Source organism: Borostomias antarcticus (assembly GCF_949987555.1).
Source record: "Borostomias antarcticus genome assembly, chromosome: 3".
NCBI lineage: Eukaryota > Metazoa > Chordata > Actinopteri > Stomiiformes > Stomiidae > Borostomias > Borostomias antarcticus.
Genome location: NC_140236.1, coordinates 5637440 through 5665431, shown reverse-complemented (window position 1 = coordinate 5665431; position 27992 = coordinate 5637440). Strand labels below are relative to the sequence as shown.

General features: G+C 47.2%; 1 protein-coding gene across 1 annotated transcript; it reads right to left on the bottom strand.

Moving 5' to 3' along the window:
* Positions 1-42: 42 nt before the first annotated feature.
* On the bottom strand, positions 43-27938 carry phactr3a (phosphatase and actin regulator 3a; the record flags this gene model as incomplete). The annotated part of the gene is made up of 12 exons (XM_084461953.1): positions 43-218; positions 659-735; positions 1139-1279; positions 1503-1564; positions 1966-2021; positions 6477-6630; positions 6866-7086; positions 7439-7658; positions 8073-8291; positions 9021-9185; positions 10352-10516; positions 27833-27938. The coding sequence occupies 12 exons, from the start codon at positions 27936-27938 to the stop codon at positions 203-205; spliced, it is 1602 nt and encodes a 533-aa protein (XP_084318079.1). The 3' UTR covers positions 43-202.
* Positions 27939-27992: the final 54 nt, after the last annotated feature.

The following is a 27992-nucleotide window of genomic DNA, read 5'->3' as shown; positions in this document are numbered from 1 at the left end:
GGATTCACCACCAACAACCCCCGGACCCCATCGTCTCCTCCTCGCCCCTCTCGCTGATGACCAGGGACACCGGAGGAATTCAAGACACCGCTGAAGACAAGAGGCTCCAGGCTCTCGAACAGTCCCCGCTGAGCAGCTTCTAGCGCCACCGACACCGCCCGAAACACCTAGCTCAGCATTTCTTCACAGAAGAAACTCCCCTTTATGGTCGGTGGAACCTGCGCACAGAATGAGAGGGAGGGAGGAGGGGAAAGGGAGGGGGGAGATCAGGACCGGTGTATTTCTAATCACGCCCCAGTTATCGTTATAGCTTTTCATCAATCTGCTGCGGCTATTTTTAGCCATGGCCACTAAGTGAGGCACTGCAGGAGTCCGCTCTATATGCTGTGGGTCACTATTACAGCATCGCCTAGATTAGAAGAGCTATCCTTTATTTACCATGACAGGCTCAACCAGGGACGACAACCATTTGTCACGTTTTACTTACCAGCGTCGGCTCCCTAGAGGACACCCTCCCTCTCCCCTTCTTAGCAATCTATCTTTAGCTCAACCTTTCTAGACAAGAAAATGAGAGCTAAATATACTCTGCTGGCAGCTGAAAATAGAACCCAACACACACACACACACACACAGACACACGGGAGTAGAAACTACTGACCTCGTTAGGTGCTTGCTCGATGCGTGCACTTCCATCTCGGTGCTTTTGAACTCGTTGAGTTCTTTTCGGATAGCCGCCTGTGGGAAAATTAAAGGGAGAGGTTAGAGCGTCTGCTAAGTGCACAGCCACTCACACACACACCTTCACAGGTATCAGAGGTGGAGTGTAAACAAGCTGAAATATGACAACAAGGTCTCATCCACAAGGATGGATTCAGGGGTTGAGAAAGAACAAGCTGTTGAAACAGTGAGACCTGATGCTGTTAACGCTATTGAGATGGGCAAAAAAGTGTCTCCACCATTCACAAAAACAAGACTGACAGAGGTTTAACAATCAATTATGTTGGTGTAATAGTTTTGAGTCGAGAGGAATGTGAGGAATGTGAAATATGCAGCCTAGGGATTTTTTGGGGGGTGGGGGGCTCTCTCTCACACACACACGCACACACAGTACAGTACCTACTCACACACACACACACACCTTGTCAGCTGCTGAGAGCCTGGTCCAGGGCTTGTCTGCTCTCCTGTCGTAGTCCTGAGCTTTGGCCACCTCAACATAGTCACTGAAACGGATGAGAATCTTCCGGTCCCGTAGCTCGTCGACTGTGGGCCGCTGGTTGAGCTGAAATACACAATAAGCAGGGATAAGCATTGTGCCCAAAGCAGGTACTGTATTTACCAGGATACGTAAGGATTGTAGTTGATCTGGACCATGTTTGACAACACTGGTACAGTTATGGCAAGGCTGGGCTCAATATGTGATGATTTATATACCAGTTCCGATACCTCGCTAATACTTGTTTGAATGTACAGATGTTTGAGTTGTGTTTTGTCAAATGCTGCACCTTTCTGTTTAGGCGCTGTTTGATCTCTCTCCTCTCCTCCTGTTCTGTCTGGTCATTCCTCTCTAAATCAACAGGAAGGAAGTCATTAGTCAGGAAAAAACAGACAGAAAGATAAACAGACAGACAGACAAACAAACAGATAGATAGATGGATAGATCTATCATTCAGATCTATCAGATCTAGATAGATAATCCTCATTCACAATTGAAAAAAAAAGGTTAAAAGTATTCTGATAAGATCACTCTGAACTAGGGGTAAAAGAAAACTCGTACTCATCCACTGAGTGGAATGAGTGGATGTAGCTTACAGTGTAATAATGTATGCATTATTATAAGACTTTTTTGGAAGCCGTGAATTTATTAGGATTACATGATTTAAAAAAGAAAAAAGAAAGAAAAGAAAAAGGAACCAGGTCAGGAGATTTCGGATAACAGAATAATTAATAAGAAGTGGCAAAACTCACGTTTAAGAATATTCCGACTCTCCAACTCCTCAACGTTGGGTCTCTGACTGAGCCTCCTGCGGAAAAACACCAAAACCACGTTTTGAACCATTTTCGATTCAAACTTCTCGTCTGTTCTTCAAACTATCCAGTAGACTGTGTTCTCTTCACTGTGCTCGTTCTAGACGGAACTCCCCAGTATCTCCATCTCGAACCCCGACTATGATTCTTTGGCAGAGGCGCTCCCCACATCTGGACTTCCCCAAAGAAGCACGATTCGTTCCTGTCTATTTCTCAAAAAATCCGCTTTGTGAATCCTCACGGAATCATTCGCAATGTCAGAATCACTAGACTTCTAGATCTAGATGGCTGCTCTCTGCTATCCTGTGTGGACTACACACGCTTTTGATGCGCCGCTTGAAGGGTACGCCTCCCCCGACTGCATACATAATTCGTTGGTGGGCGGGGCATACTGTACACGACTCCCACTCCAGGCATCCCCGACACCTCATTATGCTTACCGCTACTAGGACAACAACATTTCTCACGTTGCACCCACCCTTTTAAATCCTAGAGAATTGTTTTAGACATCCAAAATAGCGAATTTATTTTCTTTAGTGCGGTCTAATTTTCCTGATATTTAGTTACGAGACATCCTTTATGGATCTGTATTTTCAATCTGTAATTCGTTTATGCCAATGCTGTATCAACCCCGGGTCATAGCCCATAAGCAATATAAGCAATAATATGTGTTCCCTCAACATCAGAGCCTAAAGGTAAAACCAAACAATGGCCGTGACTTTTGAGTCACCTGTAGGATACACGTGAGCTTTTAAACGACATATCAATGATAAATGTCTGCCCGACAGTGCTCTATAGACCAACAGGTGAAGGGCAAGGACAGAGTGCACAATAACCGCCCCCACCTTCACCTCCACACTTCAGTCCTTCAAAGAGGAGTGAGGTCACGTGCTTATACCCAGACACCGAGGCCAGATAGAGCTCATCTGGCACCTGACACATGCCTCAGCTGGGAGGCTGGCCAGAGACAACTTGTTGGGCTTTTTAAAATCGGTATTTGTTATTTTAAATGGCAGTCGAGTATTTCAGGAGTGCTAAACATAAGGTTTTTACTGCATATAACTGAGGTGTAAGCAACATTCTGATACGTAACTTCACCCCCTCCCAAAGTAGCAGTCAATGGATAATGAACAAGGGACTGCAATCAGTCTTTGTAAATTAGCAGGGCTAGTGTGGAATAATTCATCAACTGTATATCCCCAGTGGAATTATTCTGATAAATAAGTGTGTAGGAACACTTAGCCATGTGGAAATCTTACACCAGTTAATTGTCAGCAGCTGCTACATGGTCAGAATTACAAATCATGCTTGTTGCATGATGTAAAAAATAAAATGTATTTGCTACAGTATGTATCTGAAATTAATCTAAAATGTATCTGAAATTTTACAATACATGTCTGACTTGAACACTTGAACAAGGTAGTCAGACTCATTATTTGTTCAAGTCACAAATGTAGGCTATTTTCCAATTTCAGATACAAAACCATGGCAGATTGCCTCCTTGAACCCACCAATATGATCCAGCACCATCAACTGCATCACTCATCTCTAGTGTGACTGAGAAACGGGGCATTTCAACAGATGTGGTGGCATTAAAATTTCAACAGATGAAATGGAGAATCACTCCAGAAGCCCCAATGGACACTCCATCCACTGTGCTATTGACCTGGCCACCAGGTTGCCTAGCAACAACAGTTTCTCCCTGGAAATCTTTAAGACAATAGAATCTTCCCCGGGATCCCTTACTACTCCTCAGCCAATCAACGACCACCAGTGTTGTGTTGAACTACAGAACTAGCGTGGATGTCAGAGAGTGGCACTATTAGCTTGAATGGGTTGAATACACAAGGCTCCAGCTCTTAATCACACATTGATGTATTTTCCCCACTATGAATGTTTCATTATATTGACCCAATGGATCATTATGCAAAATGGTTGAAAGACCAGTAGCACAATACACAGTGTTGTGCAGAGAAGGACTTACATTAGTAACCTATTCACTGTATCCAGACGACACACATTTCTCAGCATTGGAGAGCTTCCCTTGTATTCTAACTACATTCTAAAATTAAATCTGGATAAAAATAAACTCCATCCCCGCTAGACAAACCATAGAAGAGACAACCTTGTGTGGGTGGCAGCAGGAGTTCACTCTCTATTCTCCTCCAGATAGCCACTGCACACTGAGCGAAACAAAGGCAACACTGCTTCTAGCAGTCACCATAACCAAGCCAGCTCCTTATAAAAACCACCCCCTGCATTGTACTGTAACCCCCCCACCCCCACCCACCCCCATCTCTGCTCTCATAACTCAATAACAACATACATTTGAGGAGGAGAGGCGGGGGGCTGAGGAAGGGGGTCCACTGGAGATGCATTATTCAACAGACTCGGTGGCTAAGAATAGCAACAGCAAAGTGGCGAAACGGCGTAATTGCGAGGCGGGGAGCGCTATAGATAGAAAGGTCATCTCGCGCCGTGACAACGGACAGACTAGGTGTCATTATCCGCATTATTCCACGATAAGTCAGAACGGCGTCTTCTGCTTGCTCGGCAGCGGTGCCGGCGCTTTCCCCCTGGGCCCGAAAGACGGGGAATTCAATCTATGCGGGGGGAAGTCTTCCTGGGCGATCTAAAGACGGGAGTGATGGACTGTTTTGTCATTCAGTAAGAGTGCCCTGAGGAAATGGTCTTTACTCCTCCCCTAAGCTGCCCTCCTCTTCTCCATCACTCCGGGCTAAAAATAGCGAGGCTTTCCCTTCACCGAAACAGTGCAGTGTGTCACCAAAATATAGAGCACCGGCAAACTGGCACATACGCTAGTATTAGTGGCACTAAAAGGATGGGTGCAAGACACGTTGCCTCATGTTATGTCTACTCTAGTGAGCGAATGACAATATTTAAAGTTCTAAGTCTACGTTTTGTCTGGAGGTAACCATGACTCCAGACAATGGAAACACTGCAGGATTGGATAAGAGTTGTGTTCATGACAACCTGTTATTGGCCTCCGAGGCTGTGATTGGGCCAAATGTGTTCATGGTAACTTCCATGCTAACCTCCCAGCAGCTGCGGATCTCACTGCTGTGCTAGAGAAGAAACCCCTCTGTCTTTCCACAGCTGTGTCTGACCCCGGGCCTTACGCAAGCTGGAGTCATGCTGACTGCTCGCCTTTACATAAGATGTGTGTTTGCACCTGGAAGAGAATACTCAGGTGGTACATCTTATCAAACCACAACATTGTATTGTGGGAGTTGGGACATTTCTCCCCTCAGGTCCTAGCCGAAGCGAGAACAGCCCCTCCAAGAAGAGTATTCCTGGGAGTCTTCAACAGCTCCGGTTGTACGTCTCTCTCTCTAGAAAGACCATTGGCACTCCGCACTCCCCTGTGATTTTAAGGCTCGGCAGGTTACGCAACAAACACGGTTCCATACACTGGTGTGAAGGAACCTCAGGTCCTGAGATGCGTTGCATACTGTACTGTGCTCATTCTGTACTGTAAACAACATATTACAATGCAACAATGTTCCTCAAGTATTTCACAAGGCATTATGTTCTATACATGTTAACCATGCGTGTCTGTTCCTGGAACTAGTGTTTGTCTTTCTGATCCTCCTGGAACATTCTGTATTTTTAGCGTGGTTGCTCTTGGTAGAGAAATCTGGGCGTTGTACCACAACATCACATGTACATGGTGTGCAGGCTGCCTGCTCGTTTTGCACCGTTTCACACTGATTGATCGTTGAAACACTCAGTTCAACGACTCATCTCACTCCCTCAATTGGGGATCGCTTCAGTGGAGATCTCAATTAGTTAAATCAGCTTTCGAGTCTGTCTGGAATAAAATCTCTCCGATACACAACAGAGTCCCTTTCCAGGAACGGGGTTGTGCGAAGCCCAAGAGTTGAGCCAACAGAATGTAGGCGACGATGCCAGATTAACCGACACAAATTGAATCAGTGGGAGACAAAGGGATCATCCTTAGACAAGATTGTCTCTCTCACCTCCACTCTAAATCCCCCCACCTACAGTGCAGTGCTGCCCCAGTCCACGTGACATAACCAGGGCCATTAGGCTTATGGCTTTAAAACGCCCTGTCACTACTCTGATGTTCAGGCAGTCCCCCAAGTTCTCTCCCTGCCCATCATTTTAAAAACACAAATGTTCCATCGATTCCTAGAAGGCTTTTTAAAGCTCCCGGGGGACCTTTTTACAAGCTTGTTGTAAGGCGTCAATAATTCAAATGCATTATTACAAGACATGTTACTGTATGCAAATATGCGGGTTGGTGTGAGTACCTTTTCTGTGAAATGGTTTCGCCATATTCACATTCCAAGTCTTAGTCCGTGAATAATTGAATAGGCCCATATGGCAATACTGTAGGCATGAGCTGCTGTACATTGGCTGAGAATGGAGATATACAGTAGGTGATAAACAAAGGTGTCATGACTCACTTGGCGAGTTTCATCTCAATCTGCTGGCGTATTTCCTGCCGCTCCTGGTCGCTTCGTACTGGGAAGATATTCCTGTCCTCCAGCTCCTGTTTGCTGGGCCGGTTCCGTAGTTTGACAGTCAACAGCTCCTTCCTTAATCTGCGAGGCAGTGTACCTGCACACACACACACACACACACATTTAAAACTGTATTTCACATAGAGAAAATTGCAACATTGTAACTGATGAGTTACATGGGACTTGTATCCAAGTAAGATCCTTTCCATGCTAAAACATGAAATCCCAAAGTTTTATGGAAAAAAATCGGTAAAAATCAATAGCCCCTAAAAAGCCTATCAGATGTGTCAGCTTGCTGTTGTCACGCTGCTTTTGGGTTCTGAGGGACCCACCAGAGATGACAGAGTCGTTCCAGTCGTCCAGGTCGTTGGGGAGGCCCGAGGTGTTGGAGAAGCACTGGTCCAGCCGTACGTTCTCCTTGTTCTCCTCCGCCTCCTTCTTCCTCTCTGCCTGCTGCGCCCAGTCGCCTGCCGCCAGCGACTCCCTCTCCGAGCTGCAGGAGCGAGAGAGCCGCCCATCAGAACGCCGCCGCCCCCCGCACCCGTCATGCACACTGAGGAGAGGACATGTGGGAGGAGCGGGGGGGGGGGGGGGGGGGGGGCGCACATGGAGGGTTAACGTGGGAGTCATTGGGGGTTAGTAGGGCTGTCATCACGGGGGTTAGTGAGTACGGCCGTTAGCACAGGGGTTCAAGTATAGGGGTGAACATTACGCTGTACATGTGCATGGGTGTTCTGCGAAGGGATTTACACGCGGGCGTCGGCATCGGGAAGCGCCGTCCGACAAAGAGCGAGCATTAGCAATGACACGTACTGTAGACGAGTCTGAATTAGGAAGGGGGTGCCATGTTGGAATTAGAAGACGTGTGTGTGTGGGGGGGGGGGGTACAAGGCGATGGCGCTCACTTCTCTTGCCGGTTCTTGGAGGCGAACGCCCGCTGTAGCTCCTCCATGATGCAGCTCGGGGGCATAGGAGGGTGCATCATATTGCCTATGTGGGGGGACCCTGAGGAATTGGAGTGGAGCCCACGCAGCACCTTGGGGGCCAGCCCGTCGGGGGTCCTGGGGGGCTCCTTGGGCAGGAAGGAATTGGGATGGTGGAGGGGCAAAGGGGCCGGGCCTGGCTCTGACAGAGACATCAGAACAGAACACGGTATAAGTGATATGGTACAGTATGCATGTGTCGACAAAACAAATATGCCTCAGTTAGTGTTACTAAAACCTTTTTTTTTTTTGCTGTAACCTTAATTACATGACTGCCAAGTTATGCAACACATGAATACTAGGGCTGGGTATCGATACTGATTTCCAAAAATGAATGAATGAATTAATCATTGAATGAATTAATGAACTATTCATTCCTTCATTTATTCATTCATTCATTAAATAAAAAATCGATTTTGGGATTCATGAATCGATTCGGAATCATTTGATTCAGAATCGATGAATCGATTTTTTAAACCCAGCCCTAGTATTCACTAAACGCAGGCCCTATCGCTGTGTGCGCTTGTCCGTTCCTCCCGGTTCTCCGCAGCCCTACCTTCGCCAGAGCTCAGCTGTAGCAGCGGTTTCCGAGGTACTTGAGGCGGGGAGTTTCCTGGAGGCGTGTCCTCTTCCCGCCCGTCCTCTGCCTCGTCCCCGCCCTCGGGGACACCCTCGGACATGTCACCACTGGGGGGCGCCAGCACCTCCTCTCCCTGATCGTCAGGGAGCTGGACGCTCTCCTCCTCAGCCTCGCTGTCCTCTGGAGGGTGCGCCACTGCGGAGCAATCAGGCTCAGGTTGAATCATATCTAATCATACCAGACAGTCGTAATTAATCCCACCAAGCAACTCAATAGCAGTAAATCAGTCACAGTGAGAGAGTCTGAGCCTGAGTCTTTCTTCCCATGGTTGTGGCTCTCCAAGGGGGATCATTAAAGTATCTATCTATGAGATGCCTCTATCGCCCCCTAGTGGGTCATGTGATCTATCTATCTATGAGATGTCTCTATCGCCCCCTAGTGGGTCATGTGAGTTTCACATGCTTGTTTTTCTGCCCTTCCCTTTCTAACAAATATGTTATGTCCTCACACAGACAGATACTGTAGGAGTTGGAGAAAAATGTGAATGACCTCAAAGTCTGCAGCTATTTGTAGGACATTTAGTACAGTAGGACTATTACCGAAGACACAGATTTAGGAACTCATATCTATTTTTAATAACTGTGTCTTTACCATGTAGATCCCTTACCCCCTAATGTGGATGCAGTGGGTGAATGAGAGCTATGGATTGAATGTCTATCTGTCATTATGCTTTCAGCTATCATATTCCGACAAATCATTGATCTGTCGGAATAGAGAAGGAAGATACCCAAACAGCTTCCCCGACCACTTTACTTTTCAACCCATCACTTCTTCCTCAGTCAAATCAGAGGTCCTCTGTGGTCGTGCCGACGAGCCCCGTTGACGGGCTGTTCTCGCCGGGGCGCAGCTGTCGGACCGGCCTACCTGTGGGGGAGTGCTCCTCCTCCGGACCCAGATACTCCACGCTGCTGACCGTGAGCGAGGGGGTGAGCGGCCCCCCGAACCCTCCCAGCATGAGCGTCCCGTCTGAGGAGCCCTGACACGGCGAGCCGGGGTCGTGGCAGAGCAGCCCGCTGGCCAGGGCTACGTCTGGAGGGGGGCAGAGAGAACGAGCAGGGCGAGCGGAAACGTCATAAGCAACCTTTAATGACAAAAACATATCATGACTCGGTAACACTTTATAATAAGGGTACATTAATAAGCATTAGTTAATGCATTATTAAGCATTAAGTAACAGTTAACTAATGTCTCTATTAACCATTTACTAATGTTATTTATGTTAACTAAGGTTAACTCACCTAACCCTAATCCTAACCTTAACTAAGGTATTAATTAACATTAGTAACCTAACCTCACCCTAAATTAGCATTAGTTAACAGTTAACTAATGTTTTTTGTGACCCTTATTGTAAAGTGTGACCCATGACTCAACTCAAGTGCTAACATTCATCTCCAGTGACCTAAACCACCTTTATCACCACATCCTACCAGCACACAACTCACCCTACACAGCGTACCCTACCTCAAATCAAATCAAACTTTATTTGTATAGCGCATTTCATACACAGACGCAACACAATGCGCTTTACAGAGAGCAATGGGGGCGTGGGCATAGGTCCCACCCCTACATATTTCATAATAACTACAATAACATAACTGCAATACATAATACATATAGTCATAACCTATAATATATGACTCTCTCATGGAACCTCATCTTCAGTAACCTCACCCTCAATGCACGTATATAGCCCGTGGGCCTAGCATGCGGTACACCCTCAACATTACTTGCTACAGTAGTTCAGTAACTCACTTCACCTTATAAAGCCTCACACGAAGCCTCATTCTGTATGATGACCATTATTGTCTACCAGGTCTACAATACATTTGACTCGTAGGCACACACACTCAAACCTCACATCAGCGTTGCGTTGTGTGTGTGTTTTAATTGCAGCACTCGAAGCTACAGTATTCTGCACAGCTGGCACAAAGGCTCAATTATATTATTCAGAAACATCTACTTCATGAAGCCTACTTTCCAAAACATCAAAGTGTTATTTTACTGTTGACAGCATTTTACTGTTGACAGCATGGTTTGCGCCAAGATTCTAAGCTGGTTTCCCTGGCCTAATGATACAGGTGTGTGTTTGTGTATGTGTGTGTGTGTTTGTGTGTGTGTGTGTGTGTGGTCTTCCTCGGGCGCTCCCTGGGGTGTCTCTCTCTCTCCCTCTCCCTCTCTCTCTCCCTCTGTCCTACCTGTGGAGCTCTGCTTGAGCTTTTCGTTTTTCTTTTTCCTCCATTTCCATGGTTTGAAGATACGCCCCAGGCTCGCCAGCTTGCTGTTGCGGCGGATGGGTGGAGTGTGAACCCCCGACACCAGGCAGCCAGTGTGGAGCACCCTCTGGTGGTCCATCACCTCCACTGCAACCACACACACACACACACACACACACACACACACACACAGGTGGGGGGAGACAGGCACAATGGAGGGAAGGGAGAGGGGGAAAAGGGGGATAGGTTAGAAAGAGGGGATGAGAAAGGGAAAGGGGGGTTGGAGAAGGAGGGGACAGAAACAGAGAAAGGAGAAATAATTATAAGCTTTCAAAAAATATGTGCCGTTCTATTTGGTCAACATTTCATAATAATCACCTTGGCAATATCATGTCGTGATGAAAATGCTCACACTACGCATGTATAATATGATTGAATGGAATTGAATTGATTTATCAATCAGACTGATTTGAAATGACATGTGAGGTAGAGAGGAAGAGAGGAAGGGAGGGAGGGAGGGAAGGAAGGAGGAAGAAGGAGAAAGAGATGGTGGAGGGAGGGAGAGATAGAGAGATGATTTACAGTTATCCTAATTGTCTTACTTTGGACCTCATAAGTCTAACAAAATAAAGGAAGTGAACTTCAGAGACAACAGTGCCGAGAAAGAGAGAGCTGTAGAGAGACACGTACAGTCTTTTTAAGGATACAATAGAAACCCTGGCAGGTGCATCAAGCCACTAGAGTTTCTGAATGACCACATTTGCATATGTGTCATCTGCAGACTGTCTAGTCCTATCACTGTTTTATCTCCTTCTTTTGATGCTCTGTTACTCAGCAGGCTGAGAGCGCATCCCAGCCCCGGAGCCAGGAAAAGCATCTGCTTCATATATATTCTCAATACCTCCCATACTGTTGTACAATCGACTGGACTGACTGAATGTCGTCGTCAGTTGTGGAGGTTTTTTCTCTTCCAACCCTCAATGTGTGTGTGTGTGTGTGTGTGACTGGGTGAAACAGTATCCCTGTGAGTCCTTGACGTGTTGTTGTTTAAACTCACTCCCCCAGTATAAATATCGTCCACCCGAGCTGATGACCAGCTAGCTTTTCATCGCCGTATTGATGAAAACGGTGTTCATCACGCCGGAAACCTGGATTCAAATCCCACCCCTGGGCAAGCAGTTACATATGGGTTACGTGTGTGTGTGTATGTATGTGTGTGTGTGCGTCAGGGAGAGATTTGTGGGATAGATGAGTGCATCAGATGTATTGTAGTTCGATTTGATGAGCTGACCACAATAACCGAATTGACATTCTATGGAGCTCCCCTCAACCTCTGTGGAAAACACGGGTTCCACTCAATGACTCCTTGAAGCACCCACACAACAGCTGCACCCCGGGAACACACATCACTGTTCAAACACTCATGAAAGGACTATTATGACGATGAAATTATTTGGTAGGAGTAAAGATAACTCAGTTCTGTGTGGATATGGGTGTGCTGTATGGAGTAAGTAGAGTGAGGAGGGGAGGGAGGGAGAGTGAGTAGTACAAGCCCTCTCTCTCTCCCTCTCTCTTTCTTTCTCTCTCTCTCTCTCTCTCTTCTCTCCTTCCTCTTCCAAACACACATGGGGTGGGAGAGGAAATGGGCTAGTGAAAGTAGCAGGAATGGAGGGGGGGCGGAGTCTCCAGCCTTGCATTTGACCCTTGCATTTGGGTTAGTAATCCACACACACACACACACACGTCCGCCGGAGTGACCATCACAACCGTGACCATAACGAGAGCCGGAACCAACAGCGTAGGATTCAGGTCAAGCTACGGTATAAGACGCGGCGACGCGCGGGCAGACACAGCAAAACGCTCAGGAGAGTAGAGTAGAGAGAGAGGGGGGGGGGGGGGGGCGGTTAAGGCCCGCCGCTGTTGCCATGGCGACCACATCCAGATGCTGCCGCAGCAGCCGTCGGTGTGGGGAGGAGGAGCCCCCTCGGAGCAGGCAGAGCTCTGCCACTAGCAGCCCCAGTGCATGCTGGGGAGGGGGTGAGGCAGCATGGTAGTAGTGGAGGAGGAGGAGGAGGGAGGGGGAGGGGGGTGTCTAGGGGGGAGGGAGGAGAGGAAGGGGGGGATTCCAGGGAGGGGAGGGGGCTGTTGCCATACGGAAGAGCTTGCAGCAGAATTTCAGCCAGCCAATCAGAGAGCAGCTATTCATAATGTATATCAAGTTTTTCCTCCATTTTTCATAGGAGGGGAGGCGGCTTTAAAAAATGTAATGAGTTTGTGTAAGCAGAGCATCTGGTGAAAACTGGAAAATTACTGTAGGGGCTTTTTCTGGATGGTTGAGAACCAATGTGTGTCAAATGGGTATGAAAAAGCTACATGCAGCACATGTGGGGAACTATCCTAATTACTATGCTAACGCAAATAAGATTAAACAAATCCATGTATCATGTTTATGCAGGAGCCCATTATGTGGTTTGCAGTCATGCTCCTAAATCCAACACTGACAAGATGGACTGGACAGTAATATGCTCCAATTATGAAATCATGTATCAACTGTATATTCAAACACTGTACACAAAGTTACCACACGATATCTCATAGTTTTCTGTAAACACCGAGAAAACAGATCATTTCATAACCAGTGCCGTGTCCCCTAATAGTGTCGAGGAAACAGTGAGTGGCCCACACCATTATGCTTCTGCGTGTCACCAGGAACCCCTCCCTGTTTAATCACTCTGTCAGCAAATTCAAAAAGACCAGGATATTTTCCTCCGGCCGACCTCCTCTGCACAATAGTCCAGCTACAGTCACTCTCCTCTGGTCCTTCAGACGAGGAGGCAAAGCAAACATAACAGAGAGAACATGGCGACCTAAAAAACATCGCCGAAACAGGTCAAACCACGGACGACAGTTTTGTGTCCCAAGTGAACTGTGCTGACAGTCTAATCTGGCTCGGTCAAGTTCACAATTACCTCGAGCGAAGCTTGTATATATGCACTTCCATCCAGGCGTGAGCGACAGTGTTGTGTGAAGTTGGAACTAAGCGCGTCTGTGGCATCACTGCGTTGGAAAAAAACACATAGCAAAATGTCCAGGTTTCCTGATAAACAGGCAATGGTGTTTTAGCTTTTACTTTTAACCCGTTCAGCTCAGGGTGAGGTCACGAATTGTGTTAGCAAATAGGCCAATTACAGACAATGTCGCTATATTGTATTGTTATTGTCTTACAGTAAGGTACAGTAGCCTTGAAACAAGCCTTATTTACGATGCCCTAGCTGCCTGATGTCCATGTTCCAGGGGTGCGGTTGCTATGCGCTATGTCAGTCACCTGAGGTCAAACTCACGCATGATAACACATGTGACAACCAATGGCCTTGGACGATCATGAAAAATAGACATGATCTGTCATCCAATCTCAGAGGTCCATCCACACAGATTGAAGGTTGAGTGCAATGTGCACTCAATGGATAAAGCATTATTTTATTGAAGGCAGGTGTAAACACTTGCATTGGATGACAGTAGATATTGGAGACCATGATATTACAGTGTCTTGACATGTACTGGTGAATATCTGCAAACGGAGCGCTGCACAACGAAGCAGTATTATATTGCACTGCTGTGAGTTGTAGGAGGCGTGCGTTACAACCAACTGTGTTCTCTCAGGGATCTCAGGGGGTCCCATCACTGCTATAAATATCCCAGACGCATCCCCAACAACTGTGGAGAGAGAGTTCAATCTACCCCCCGCCTGCGTCTCCTCCACTTCAGGGATGTCAGTGTGCCCTTGAACACGGCACCTCCTTACTTCTAACCTCCTCGCTTACCCCCCTGGCACTGCCAGCCTGCTCCCATCTGTCCCTGGCTGCTCCGCCACCACGGTCACAGACTAGCAGAGAGAGAGAGGGAGAGAGGAACGGAGGGAGAGAGGAACGGAGGGAGAGAGGAATGGAGGGAGAGAGGAATGGAGGGAGAGAGAAACAGAGGGAGAGAGGAACGGAGGGAGAGAGGAACGGAGGGAGAGAGGAACAGAGGGAGAGAGGAACGGAGGGAGAGAGGAACGGAGGGAGAGTGGAATGGAGGGAGAGAGGAACAGAGGGAGAGAGGAATGGAGGGAGAGAGGAATGGAGGGAGAGAGGAATGGAGGGAGAGAACGGAGGGAGAGAGGAACAGAGGGAGAGAGGAATGGAGGTAGAGAGGAACGGAGGGAGAGTGGAATGGAGGGAGAGAGGAACAGAGGGAGAGAGGAACAGAGGGAGAGAGGAATGGAGGGAGAGAGGAACGGAGGGAGAGAGGAATGGAGGGAGAGAGGAACAGAGGGAGAGAGGAACAGAGGGAGAGAGAAACCGAGGGAGAGAGAAACAGAGGAGAAGAGAGGACTTAAAGGAAAGGATAGAGGGGAAGAATGAGAAGGAGAGAGGGAAAAGAGAAGAGACAGCGTGAGCAAGAGAGACAGAGCGAGAGAGAGAGAGAGAGAGAGAGAGAGCCTCCATAGACCCCAGCCACAGTGATTTAGGAGTTATTCTGAGAGAGTCTAAAGGGCACCTACAGCATTGTGTCTGAAAGGAGGGTCCAGGGTTCAGAATGACCCCATTCAGGCTCTGTGAAGCTGTGTGTCCAGTCATACAGCCTGTTGATAAATGAGGATGAACTCGAAAAAGCATGAATAAACATGAATAAAGGCTGCTCAGAAGGAAAATACAAGACTGGTCAGTCACAAACTGTACAAAACACACCATCACCATCTATCTTACTCAGTCAAAACCATTGAAAGGCATTTTCAATAAACAATATTGGGAGCTGCGTCCTTACATTCATTTGAGTGACAGTAATATTGTTATAGTGCTTTACTATGGGGGTCTCCACGTGGGATCAAGCAAAGACCTGACCGGCATACACTCTCGTGTACACACTGAGTAGGCTGTGATGCTCATGTGTGTGGGCCGCCGGCACTGAGAGATGGAAGTGATGTCAGTGAGGACAGCAGCCAATAGGAAAGGCCTGAGGGTCCTGTTTGTTACCATATGTTGGAGTTAAGAGCGAGGACTGGTGGGCGGCTTCACAAGTAGGCCGGCTCCTGTTCGCTGCTAAGGAGCCCTCTCTGAGGATGACCTCTTTCAAGAGGCATATTTCTACCCTTCTTCCCGGAAACATAGAATTCAAGTCCACCTAAGTCCAAGAGGACGGGTTTCTCCACACATGCTGTTCCACGGAACACTTGAAAGGCAGCCTTGACAGGGACGTGTTCGGGGCAACGGTCGCGGAACCGGCCAAACCATACCTGTAGGTTGCTACGGTATACGTGCGGGGGCGCGCACACGCACAAGCGGGCGGTGGGATGTGCTCCTTCCTTTCCCCTCCTGTCGCCCGTCACGCAATCGCCAGCGAGTCTGCGAGAGCCGAGCGTTCTGGCGCCAGCAGCCGCTCTCTCCCAGAACCCCCTGCTGTGAACCGCGGACGACCCAGACGGTGTGTGGGAGACACGAGGCCTCAGCGCTAAAGTTCACTGCTACTGCTAACAGTACCGTCCAGGAAATTTGAGAACCCCCCCCCCCCCCACACACACTCACCATAAAATCAAGAATTGTATGTCTTTGGGTGCTTCTGTGACCATAAAGCTATTAGTTAGAATAATGCCAAATACCTTGGTGACAGAAACTGTTGACCCCGCCCAGATTACAGCCTCTAAATGCTGTCTAGCAACAAAGAGGATTTGAGCTTAGACAGAGAAGCTATTCCATTTCCATTTCCTGTTCCTATTCCACACGGGGAACAGGAATAGGAAAGGGAAGATGAGGGCTAGAGAGAGAGGGACAGAGGTGAGAGAGAGAGAGAAAGAGAGAGAGAGAAAGAGGAGACAGAGAGAGCAGACGAGTGCTGGATGGCTGCCTTCCATTGGGTCCTCAGTAAGCAGAGTTCTACTGGGAGTCCACAGCGTCGTTTGTGGTCGCTAGGCAGGAAAGAGGGGGGGAGGAGCCATCACCACTTTAATGACACATGGCATTTAGAGATCCCCGAGTCTCACAGTATCAACTGCTGCTACTATGCCTGTGGGTTCACACGTCTACCATTCGACATAACACTGTTACTACAAAAAAACACATTCAAATACTGAGGTTAACTGAGGTACAGGAGGAAGCAGGCTGTTCAAGGTGATCAAGAAAGGGCAGCTTTCTGCATGGTTAGCAGAGAGGCTATTGTTCAGCTGCCATAGTTAACACAGTAGCTTAACCCTGAAAGTACAGTGACAACATTTTGAATATTAATTGGATTTTCCCTATAATACTAGAAAGCGCAGTTTCTCAGCTTTCAGCAAGTGTTGGAGTGAGGAATTTTTTAGATTTGTTCGATATTTTTTTAATATTATTAAATATTTGTTAGATATTTTTCAAATGTTGCCGGTGACGTGGTCGTATCGAAAGGGTTAATGGCAAGTGTGTTTGTGTATCATTAAGTCAACATACTGTGCCTGCACCCTGTGTTCCATGTCATAAAGATGTTCAAAGTTAAACTGTGTGGTACCAAATGTACTGTGAGAATGACTGCTTAAGCCTAATTTATACTCAGTCGACAAGTGACAAACCGACCGACATTTAGCATTTATACTTCAGCGAAGTGTCTGATCACCTCCATGGTAACTTGCAGACGCGTGGCAGATTGATCCATGGCGACGAACGTGCCTTCTATGTAGCTATCCAATCACAACTGTGCGACGAAAGTGACGGCGTCTACGACATTAGAGAGTTTGGTGGGTGCAAGACACAAAAAACAAACTAACAAAAAAGTGTCGACAGTGACGTAATTTCTGTCTGTTGACACTTTCAAAAGTCTCGTATGACAAAGTATAAATTGGCCTTTAGTCATTGTGTGTATATACAGATCCAACCAGGATTACTTATGAGTATGCCAATAGCTCAGTCAGACCAGTTTCATTTGTCTGTTTAGTTTCCTAGTCCTAGAGGAAAGACCATATTTGTGTATATGTATGTCTGGGATAAGGCTTACTGTAAATAGTGACCAGAAAAGCAAAAGTCCCACTGCATTGTGACTGAAACGCTGTCCATGGTGCTGAAATTCCTGCTACTGTCTGCCAGCCATACAAGATTCAAGATCTGTTTGTTAGCCATGTACACTCACCAGCCACTTTATTAGGTACACCTTGCCAAAAAAATGCATTCTAATGCAACAGTCCTGTAAATCTCTCTTCGTGATTGTTATAATGTTCACTTTATGTTGAAACAGTTTACGAGAGGTGGTGAATCAACTATATGATCATTTTGGAGGATGGAGTTTGTGATGCGGTTGAATTCAATTGTATTGAATTGTACTAGCACATCTTTCTATTTCAATCAATAGGGCTAGTACATGCTAGTACAATGCAATAGTGTGTGGTGAGTGTATGTACAGTGTGTGTGCAGAGTGTAGTGTGGTAGATGAGCGATGCTATATACAGTGTGTCCAGTGTGTGTACCGTTGAGGTGTGTGGAACAATCAGAGGTCGTGCGCAAGTGGTGCAGGGGGGGGATAGAGTCAGTGTGTGTGTGTGGGGGGGGGGGGGCACAAGCCTTGTTGATGAGTCTGATGGCCGTGGGAGAGAAGCTGTTTTGTGACGTGTGGACCCGTCCAGATGGACCACAGTCTCCTGCCAGAGGGGAGTGGGTCAAAGAGACCGTGACCGGGATGGGAGGGGTCGGCCGTGATCTTTAGGATCCTGGAGGCGTGCAGGTCCTGTAGGGCGGGCAGTCTACAGCCGATCACCCTCTCAGCGGAGCTGATGATGCGCTGCGGTCTGCCTTGGTGTTGGTCTGTTGCGGCGGAGAACCAGATGGTGATGGAGGAGGTGAGGATGGACTCGATGATGGAGGTGTAGAAGAGTACCATCATTGCATTTGGCATGTTGAATTTCCTCAGCTGCCTCAGGAAGTACATCCTCTGCTGTGCTTTTTTGGTGAGGGAGCTGATGTTCAGCTCCCACTTGAGGTCCTGGGAGATGGTGGTGCCCAGGAAGTGAAATGAGTCAACAGTGGTCACTGGGCTGTCATTCAGTGTGATGGGTGGGGGGGGGGCTGGATTCTTTAAAAAGTCTACAATCATCGCTACTGTCTTGAGAGCGTTGAGCGTTGAGAGAGTACCAGCTCTGTGGCCTAGTGGTAGAGTGTCCGCCCAGAGACTGGGAGGTTGTGGGTTCGATCCCTGGCCAAGTCATACCAAAGACTATAAAAATGGGACCCATTGCCTCCCTGCTTGGCACTCAGCATCAAGGGTTGGAATTGGGAGGCTACATCACCAAAATGATTCCGGAGCGTGATACCGCTGCTGCTCACTGCTCCCCCAGGGGATGAGTCAAATGCAGAGAACAAATTTCACACACTCAGGTGTGTGACAATCAGTGAAACTTCCAGGTTGTTTTGGCTGCACCAGGACAGCAGCTGGTTGATCTCCCACCTGTAGGCGAACTCATTGCCCTCGGAGATGAGACGCCAATGCTGCTAAACCTCTGACACAGACACACACATCACAGAGACTTGAACAGGTACCCCTAACATGCCCACACACACACACACCCACCCACACACACACACTCCAAACGGTCCAGTGAGACAATGAAAAGGCAGATCATTTCCCTATACTAATGTATTTGTTTTACTACTGTCATCTGATCTGGCTTGTATTTAATTTAGGCTCTCTGGAGACGGCCTGTAAAGATCATCCCTGCTCGATACCGCTCTGCTGTAAGTGCTTATCAAGCTAACAGTCACTCTGAGAAGAAGCCGTTTCTCATCTCTCTCTCTCTCTCTCTCTGTCCATCTATATCGCTCTCTCCCTCTCCCTCACCCCCCTCTCTCTCTGTCCATCTGTATCTCTCCTCATCTCTCTCTCCCCATCTTTCTCTCTCTGCCCCCCCCCGCCCCCCCCCCCCCCCCCTGTCGATCTCTGTCTCCCTTTTCTGAGCAGCCGGTCTACCGCCCTCTCTACCCTGTCTGCTGTGTGGGCTCATTGTTCTTCCCCTGCCTCCCCATCCCCCTATCTCTCTCTCTCTCTCCCTCCCTCCCTCCTTCTCTCCCACCCTCCCTCTATTCCCCAGCGTTTACGTCCCGGATGCCGGCGTTTATCAGGAGGCGGGGGACCCAGGAGTCTCGCTGTCCCGTCACGTCGTCTGTCTCTGTCAGGACCGTCCCCGACTGTGGTGTGGGAGGCTCAGTCAGACAGAACGCCAGCGCGGCGTATGAACTCCACACCCCCGCCCCCCCCCCCCCCCCCCCCCCCCCCGCCGTCCTCCTCATCCCAGCACCACACTGATGCGAAGAGATGAGAGCTTCAGATCATAGACTGGGCCCTACCATACTGATGTGTTAGAGAGCTGCAGGTCATAGACTGGGCCCTGCAGGACATAGACTGGGCCCTACCATACTGATGTGTTAGAGAGCTGCAGGTCATAGACTGGGCCCTGCAGGACATAGACTGGGCCCTACCATACTGATGTGTTAGAGAGCTGCAGGTCATAGACTGGGCCCTACCATAGTGACGCGTTAGAGAGCTGCAGGTCATAGACTGGGCCCTGCAGGTCATAGACTGGGCTCTGCAGGTTATAGACTGGCCCCTGCAAGTCATAGACCGGGCGCTCTTCCTTAATGCCGAACAACCACAGGAGAACTCGTACAGCTTTCCACAATCCCATGAGGCCAATATACAGTTTAGCCAAAACGATAACCACGGTGTCCCCTCTGGACATGGCCGGAGGTCATCTCCTCTCATCCTCTCTCCGCCTCTGCCCAGGAGAGGTCTCTCCTCTCATCCTCTCTCTGCCTCTGCCCAGGAGAGGTTTCTCCTCTCCCCTCAGCTCCGTCTTCTAGCACGGCCTCCTGGACTCCGTTTAACCTTCGTCTTTAGCTCCATTACCTCCTATCCCTGAGCAGCCCAACCTGTGACAGGTGCTTCAAGCAGCTCGGGTCCTAGTTCCTCGGTCTCCTAGGGCCGTCTGCTCCACTGCCTGACTGCTTTGCCTCACACACGCACGAATGTGCAGGCCCAAGCTCACACACACATACACACACACACAGGGATACATGCATGGACAAAAGCATGTAGGTGCACGCACATACAGTACAAGCATGTACAGTACACGTTTAGCATTATACATTTTAGTATTGAGCAGATGCTTCTATTTAAAGCCACTTAAAATAAGTATATTTGCCCGACTGTAACCGACTGCATCGACCTCCCAGTCATCTCTAGACCAAGTGACATCAGCAGTCACAGTGCTAGATCAAACACATACACATGATGTGACTGTACAGTTTATTATATATTATAAATTATACAGTATATTAGAGAATATCCTTTTTTTTTGCTTGGGTAGCTTGTTTTATAAAAAAACACGGATAGCCCCTATATTATTGCATTGTCTATCTGTGCACTGGAGACGATCCTGATAATATGCTGGGTTGTGTGCTGTTTCTGATTGCCTTATTTTAAATTGAATTATTATCAAATCAAATCAAACAGAGGAAACATAATGTGCGTCACAGAAAAGAGGAAAAAAGGCATACATACTGTATATACTAACACTAACCCTGACACTCATTTTCCAGAGAGAAGCAAAACATCTGTTCACCCATTTAAGCCAATAAACTATATATACTTACCTGCCTATATAGGCCTATATACGTACTTAAATATATTAATTCATATTATTCACGGAGACCCTTCTTTTATGCAACAACTTGGAATGTATCAGAAGGATGCAGAGGTTTCTGACTCTATTTCAGGCACTTTGGAGAATCTGCTTTAGTGCCAGTTAGCATTAGCACCTTGCTAGTGAAAAGTATGGGGAGGATGGAAAGCCATTGAAAAGTATGGGGTGCTGGATTGCTAGTGTAAAGTATGGGTTGCTAGATTGCTACTGTAAAGTATGGTTTGCTGGATTGCTAGTGTAAAGTATGGTTTGCTGGATTGCTAGTGTAAAGTATGGGGTGCTGGATTGCTAGTAAAAAGTATGGTTTGCTGAATTGCTAGTGTAAAGTATGGGTTGCTGTATTGCTAGTGTAAAGTATGGGTTGCTGGATTGCTAGTGTAAAGTATGGGTTGCTGGATTGCTAGTGTAAAGTATGGGTTGCTGGATTGCTAGTGTAAAGTATGAGGTGCTGGATTGCTATTGTAAAGTATGAGGTCCCAGACAGCAATCCGATCAGGGCCATATACAGGCCAGATCTGGCATGTGTGACTTAGTTCCGGCCCATATATGGCCCAGATCCGCTTGCTATCTGGGGTGCTGGATTGCTAGTGTAAAGTATGAGGTGCTGGGTTGCTAGTGTAAAGTATGAGGTGCTGGGTTGCTAGTGTAAAGTATGAGGTGCTGGGTTGCTAGTGTAAAGTATGAGGTGCTGGGTTGCTAGTGTAAAGTATGAGGTGCTGGATTGCTAGTGTAAAGTATGAGGTGCTGGATTGCTAGTGTAAAGTATGAGGTGCTGGATTGCTAGTGTAAAGTATGAGGTGCTGGATTGCTAGTGGAAAAGAGTCAGAAACATTTGCATGCCCCTTTAGGTTTCGATTTGTATTGTGTTAAAAGATACATACATGGTTCACAACCTCTCCATGCTCTGTCTCAGCAGTTTTCGCTGTTACCTTCTGGCCGCCGTTATCATGTTCCTTTGAGTAAGACCAACCGTCACTCTAAATCTTTTATCCCCTCGGCTATCAGACTTCTTAATTCAGACGGTAATCACTTTAAATAGCCTATACACTGTCCTTGACAGAACTATCAGAGATCTTTTTACCTTTTGACTTAAATGTTCCCGACAATGACCTTGTTGTCTGTTTTACTGGACTGTGTATACTGTAGCATGGAATAATGTTGTATGTTGTTGTTGTTCAAATGTTTTTGTTACTTGAGCAAGCTACAAATGAATTGCCCCACGTGGGATCAATAAAGTTGTCTGAATCTGAATCACAGTTGTTACCTCCACCCCTGCGACAGCGCAGAGCGAGAGGTAATGTTTTCAGTGGTGTGTGTGCGTCCATACGTCTGTACGTCCATCCACACAAGAGTCCTCTGTTGTGGCATCATTTTCTCCTATAAGACCAGGGGGGTATTCCAGAAAGCGGGTTAAGTGAAAACTCTGAGTTTGCTAACTCTTCAATTCAATCTCAGGGTTAGCAAACTCAGAGTTTTTACTAAACCCGCTTTCTGGAATACACCCCAGAACATGAACTGAAATTGGTTGAAGCTGAAGAGCTGGCAACAGTCACAAGACCTTTACTGGCTTCCTGCTCTTCGCTAACTGAAGAGAATGTTGTGGATATGGGATTATGGGTAAATCTCCCTGTCACACTCATCAGTCAGCTCAATTAATTGAAAACAAAACAAATTGTTGTTCTTTTCAATTAATTAATGTTTGCATACAATACACTTGGTTGGTTATTTGGCATTCAGGCACACACGCACGCACACACGCACACACGCACACACACACACACACACACACACACACACACACACACACACACACACACACGGTTTGCATGCTGACAAAAGCCTAATCTGCTCCCACATCTGGAGGGAATAAGCATGAGGCCTGTTGTTGTTTTCCATGTGTGGTGAAAGACAGTGATCCCACAGCTCTGTGTGCTCAACACGCCACACACTGGAAGCTTATCCCATTCAATTCTCTATAGTAGAACAACACGCTGTCTTGGTGCATTGTGTTTGTATACATACTTATCTGAGCAGACCATAGCTTGTGACCACATGGCTTTGTGGTTCAGTTACGGTCTGAATATGGTCAGTATGAGACAGAACCATACAGTAGTCTGACAGGTGCTGTGGTCAAGCTCATATGTTCCACTGACGGTCTCACTCTCAACCACAAATCCTAGACTTGTATTATGGCAATTGAAATCGATCTCTTTTTCTACAGCGAGCCTATATAGCAACAAGTACAAAACACGCCATACCAATCCATGTTACTGAGATAAATAAACAATCAAAGGAAGCACATTTGAGATCTATCAAGCTAAGAGCTGGTCTCTGCCTCCCTGGAGGAATTGAGAAGCTCTATAGAGGAAGATGAATAAAATTGTCTAGACTACACACAGGTGGCCCTGGCTGTCTTACCTTCCTCCCAGTATGAGAGTATATGTCAAAGCCTAGGTGCCAATCTGCCAATCTATCTACACCTACAGCTGTGCATCTCTCTCTCTCTCTCTCTCTCTTTCTCTCTCTCTCTCTCTCTCTCTCTCTTTCTCTCTCTCTTTCTCTTTCTCTTTCTCTTTCTCTTTCTCTTTCTCTTTCTCTTTCTCTTTCTCTTTCTCTTTCTCTCTCTCTCTCCATTCTCAACAACAGCAGTCCTGACTCGCTGTATTTTTTTTATTTTTTTTTACCTTTATTCATGTAGGAAGCAATGAGAAAGAGATCTACTGTATAAAAAGATCAAAAAATTCTATATTTTACTAACAAACAAAGTGCAATAAAACATGTGAATGAATGGGTTAGAAAGAGCTGGGCCAGCTGGCCATCTCCCTCCCCTTGTAGGGTCCTTTCACTGTTAGCTACGCAAGTGATGACTCATATCCTGCTCGTGGCTCATCTGTCACCCTGACATGGCATACAGGGAGAGCGCAGGTCACCCTCTAGAGCAGAGTGGCGAGGTGGGCGTAACCCTGAGGTTACGGTGACACAATGGAGCTGCAGGGCACTAGCTACCAATAAGGGAGGGAGATGGGATGAGAGGGAGAGAGAGAGGGAGAGAGAGCGTTTTGGATGAATCAACCAATGAGAGAGAGACTCTGGGGTGGGGGGTGGGGGGGGGGGGTGCAGGTGGGCATTTCTCACACAGAATGTCATGTTTCCCGCCCAACTGATTCCATCCGATTCCTGGAACATTTTTAAGTGGCAGGAAATGCGCTCCGGGACAGCCGCAAGACTTCTGACTGACAACAAAGAACGGGCCCTAGAAAGAAAGGTGTAATAGGTCAGCCAATGAGGGACAGAGGGGGAAGTGTGAGCCAATAAGGCAGAGAGAGAGAGAGAGAGAGAGAGAGAGAGAAATGGGAGGAGAGAAAGTCTAGATTTAGTCACGGTAGTCGGTAGAGCCGCTGGTATCACATGGAGCCTTGAAGAGGTGTGATTTAATATCCATTCAAATGTGGTTTGTATGAGATATGAATGGACAGGGTGAGTGTGCGCTGTACGATCCTGGCAGACAGCTGGAGTGAGAAGTGAAACCGCAGGGTAACAGAGACCTGGCCAGATACCTACTGCTTGCACGTCAGGTGTGTAGGTCCACAAGTCTCCTTTGTTAAAATCACAAGATTCATTCAACACATGCTCAAGCAACCAAGTTTCAGCCACATTTCAACCACATTTCAACCACAAGCAATAATTCAACTGGGATTCATTGTCAATGCGGTTTCCTACAACTCTCACCTGCATTGTCCACAGCCTTCAAATAGCAATACCCAGACCCTGTTTTCAAGGACAGTGCTTCTACTTCCACCACCACTAGCCTGGCTTCTGGCTTGTCCTTTCACATCATTGAGTGAGCTTGACTGCTTGACTGGGGACAAAAGGTCTACTTCCTGTTCACTGCTTCCACCGTCTCCAAGAGTGTGTCAGGATCCCTCAGCTAACAGCAGGGGAGATATTCAGGCTTCACTGTTGCTGTACTGTCTCCTCCAATAAGTCTCACTCTCTCTCTCCCTCTCTCTCTCTCTCCCTCCTTCTCTCTCTATTCTTGTCTCTCTCAGTCCAGCATTGCTGGTAAAAAGCCCTTATCTCCTCCAGAGCCTGGAAGGGAAAGAAGGAAAGAGTGGAAGGAGTCGAAGGTGGTGTAGGGAGTGATGACCTAGACACAGTCTGTATGATTCTGGGCATGCTGGGTAAGTGTTGGAGGGTGGGACGAGAGGTGCATGTGTGAGTGTGTGTGCGTACGGCTCGTTCAGTGGGTAATGGATCCATGTCTTTGTGTGGGCGCAAGGCCGAGAGTCACCAGTTTTCAAACTTCAACGTCAGTTTGCAAACTTCTTCTGGCTCCATTCAATGTGATGGAAATTGTTTCTCGTATGACTCAGACCTTGGACATCAGTCAAATTATTCCACGCTCTAAACAAGAGGGACATTTTTTGTCATAATTGTTTGCTTTTTCCATCCTGCATGTAAAGAATACATTCCCCAGAAGGCTTGAATGTTCAGAGTCATCAAATAAGCACTTGAACATTCTTTTCTCATAGGAGAGACACACTAAGACACTATCGGGAGTCACAGCATCCTTGTACAAGGGCCAGTAATGATGAATTTGGGACTGCACGGCCCACTGAGATGCAGCCTCACCTGGGTATCTCTCCTGTCCTCTCTCCTCTCCCCCTCCTCTCTCCTCCCTTCCTCTTCCTTCTCGAGTCCTGGGGCGAACGGTGTCCTGACTGCTCTGCTGGTTTTCCTCATGGGGCACTGTGGAGTGACTAAGTGATACTTTTAGCTAAAGTGACATTTTATTAGCAGGAGTGGCTAACGGACCCTTGCCGGCACAAATTAATTGAACAGTAGGGGTTCAGGTACAGTAGGCTGCCAGTAAAGAGGCCGGCATATATTTGCAACCGCGTGTGTTCGCAAGAAAGACACTTCAGCGTCTAAGTCAACAGCTCAAGCATTTTGGTGGTGCATCAACAGAATGGAACACGGAGCGCTTGATGCCCTGTGTAAAGCAATGTTGCAGGAAGAGACCTTCTCCTGAGTCGCATGGATGGTCGAAGGCGAAGGCTGTTTTTTTGTCCTCTTATTGAGTCTCTTCTCAGGCTTTTAAGTAAGTGGAGGAATACAGTATCAGGCTCTGCAGCTGCAAAGGCTAACTGTGTAAAAAGGCTTAGTTATCCCCTGGCAAAGACTGATGCCCCCAGACCACACAGACACACACACACACACACACACACAGGGACGATGCACACAGAAGGACGGTACACACACAGAGGGCGAACAATGTGTACTCTGGGTCACCAGACATAAGCACTGTACTGTTCTACTGAATGCCATTGTATGCTCAGGTTGCTGTCATACTGCTGTGAAAGTCTAATCTGTCAATGTGCTATTTTTCTTTAATCAGGTGTGACATGAGGGACCACGGCGTCATTATCACATACATGTATGTGTGAATTAAATCAGCCATAGGAGGACAGAAGTGGCAATGATCCTTTTGAAATGTGTGATGGGCAGTTGATGTTGAGTGTACAAATGTGTAACTGTAGGGCACGACACGTCAAAACATGGGCTGTAAGATACTTGGATGGACATGCAGTTTGGGATGCAGTGAGTAAACGTGTCTACTCTGATGTGCATACTACATAGGACATTGATGGATAAGACACCACACAGTTTAGCTATTAGTCTGTGCCACAAACACAGATAGTACTAGTAAAAACACGTCACAATGACTCAATGCCAAAACTACAACCAAAACAACAACAACAACAACAACTGTGAATTAATGTATGATACATGTATGCATACGCATTGTACAGTAATGGTATCATAATAACAAAATGGCAAGTAAAGCACTGGAGTGCTATAAAGAACAATATAGTTTATTTCATGTTTGAAGAAGAGATCAGCTGTGCCTAAAGCCATATGACAAGAGAGGAATGGAAAACAAGCGGGATATCTGGCTCCAAGCACTGTGCACCTGCGTGCTCCATGCCAAGATGAATCGATTGGCTCTGCGTCCAGGACTGCATGGTTTTGGAGCTCTTTTAGCTGCTCCTACATCACGTGGACCGAGCGAGGGCTCATTGATCATAGGGCAGTTTGATCTACTCAGCATGAGAACCAATTGATGCTGTCCAAGCGCGTCGCCCTCCCCGATTCGGCACGATGGGCAAAGCTCCATGGAATGAGCGCAGGCTGTCTTTCAGACCAAAACCTAAAATATGCGAAGCACAACCGTCGCTCACACATAGTGTGGAGTAGCCTCCGCTTCACGAACAGAGCGGAAAATATAACTCTAGACATTTATCCCGAAATGATGAACCACACATGCGCTCCCAACTAATCTTGCCTATTTTGCATCATGTGAAATACAATGACATGAGCGCAATAAAATCAAACTGGTAGGCCTAGTTGAGATTCAGCACAACGTAATTTTCAAATATGCACTTTAGCAGCCACAGATTACCTACGAGGAGGCTAGGCGTCAAATATTACGCGCACATATTTTGGGGCAGCGCATCCATTCATTAAAATGGCTGTGGAAATGGCAAACGCGTCATCGTTACAATTCTTCTATTTCTCAGAAGAATGTTAGTTTAACGTCACCACATTTGCTCTAAAATGGCAGCATACAGCATAAAGATGCGCAAATTATCCAGAGTGGTCCTCGTTTCCCATTGGGCAATAATGGATTTGGACACCATGCACGTATACCCAAAGCCGACATAGCCTAAATTGGTTGCCAGAATACCCAGACAATAAAATATTTCTCTTACCTGCACTGTGCACTAGCTCGATGCCAGACTCAGTGAGTATGTTCGGGTCACTTTGAGATCTGCCTCGTTGCAGAACACAGGCGTCTATTCCATCTGATGTAGCCATGGGGACAGAGCACGGGAATTCTGAATAAAATATTGAAAGCCCTACCAGAGGCAG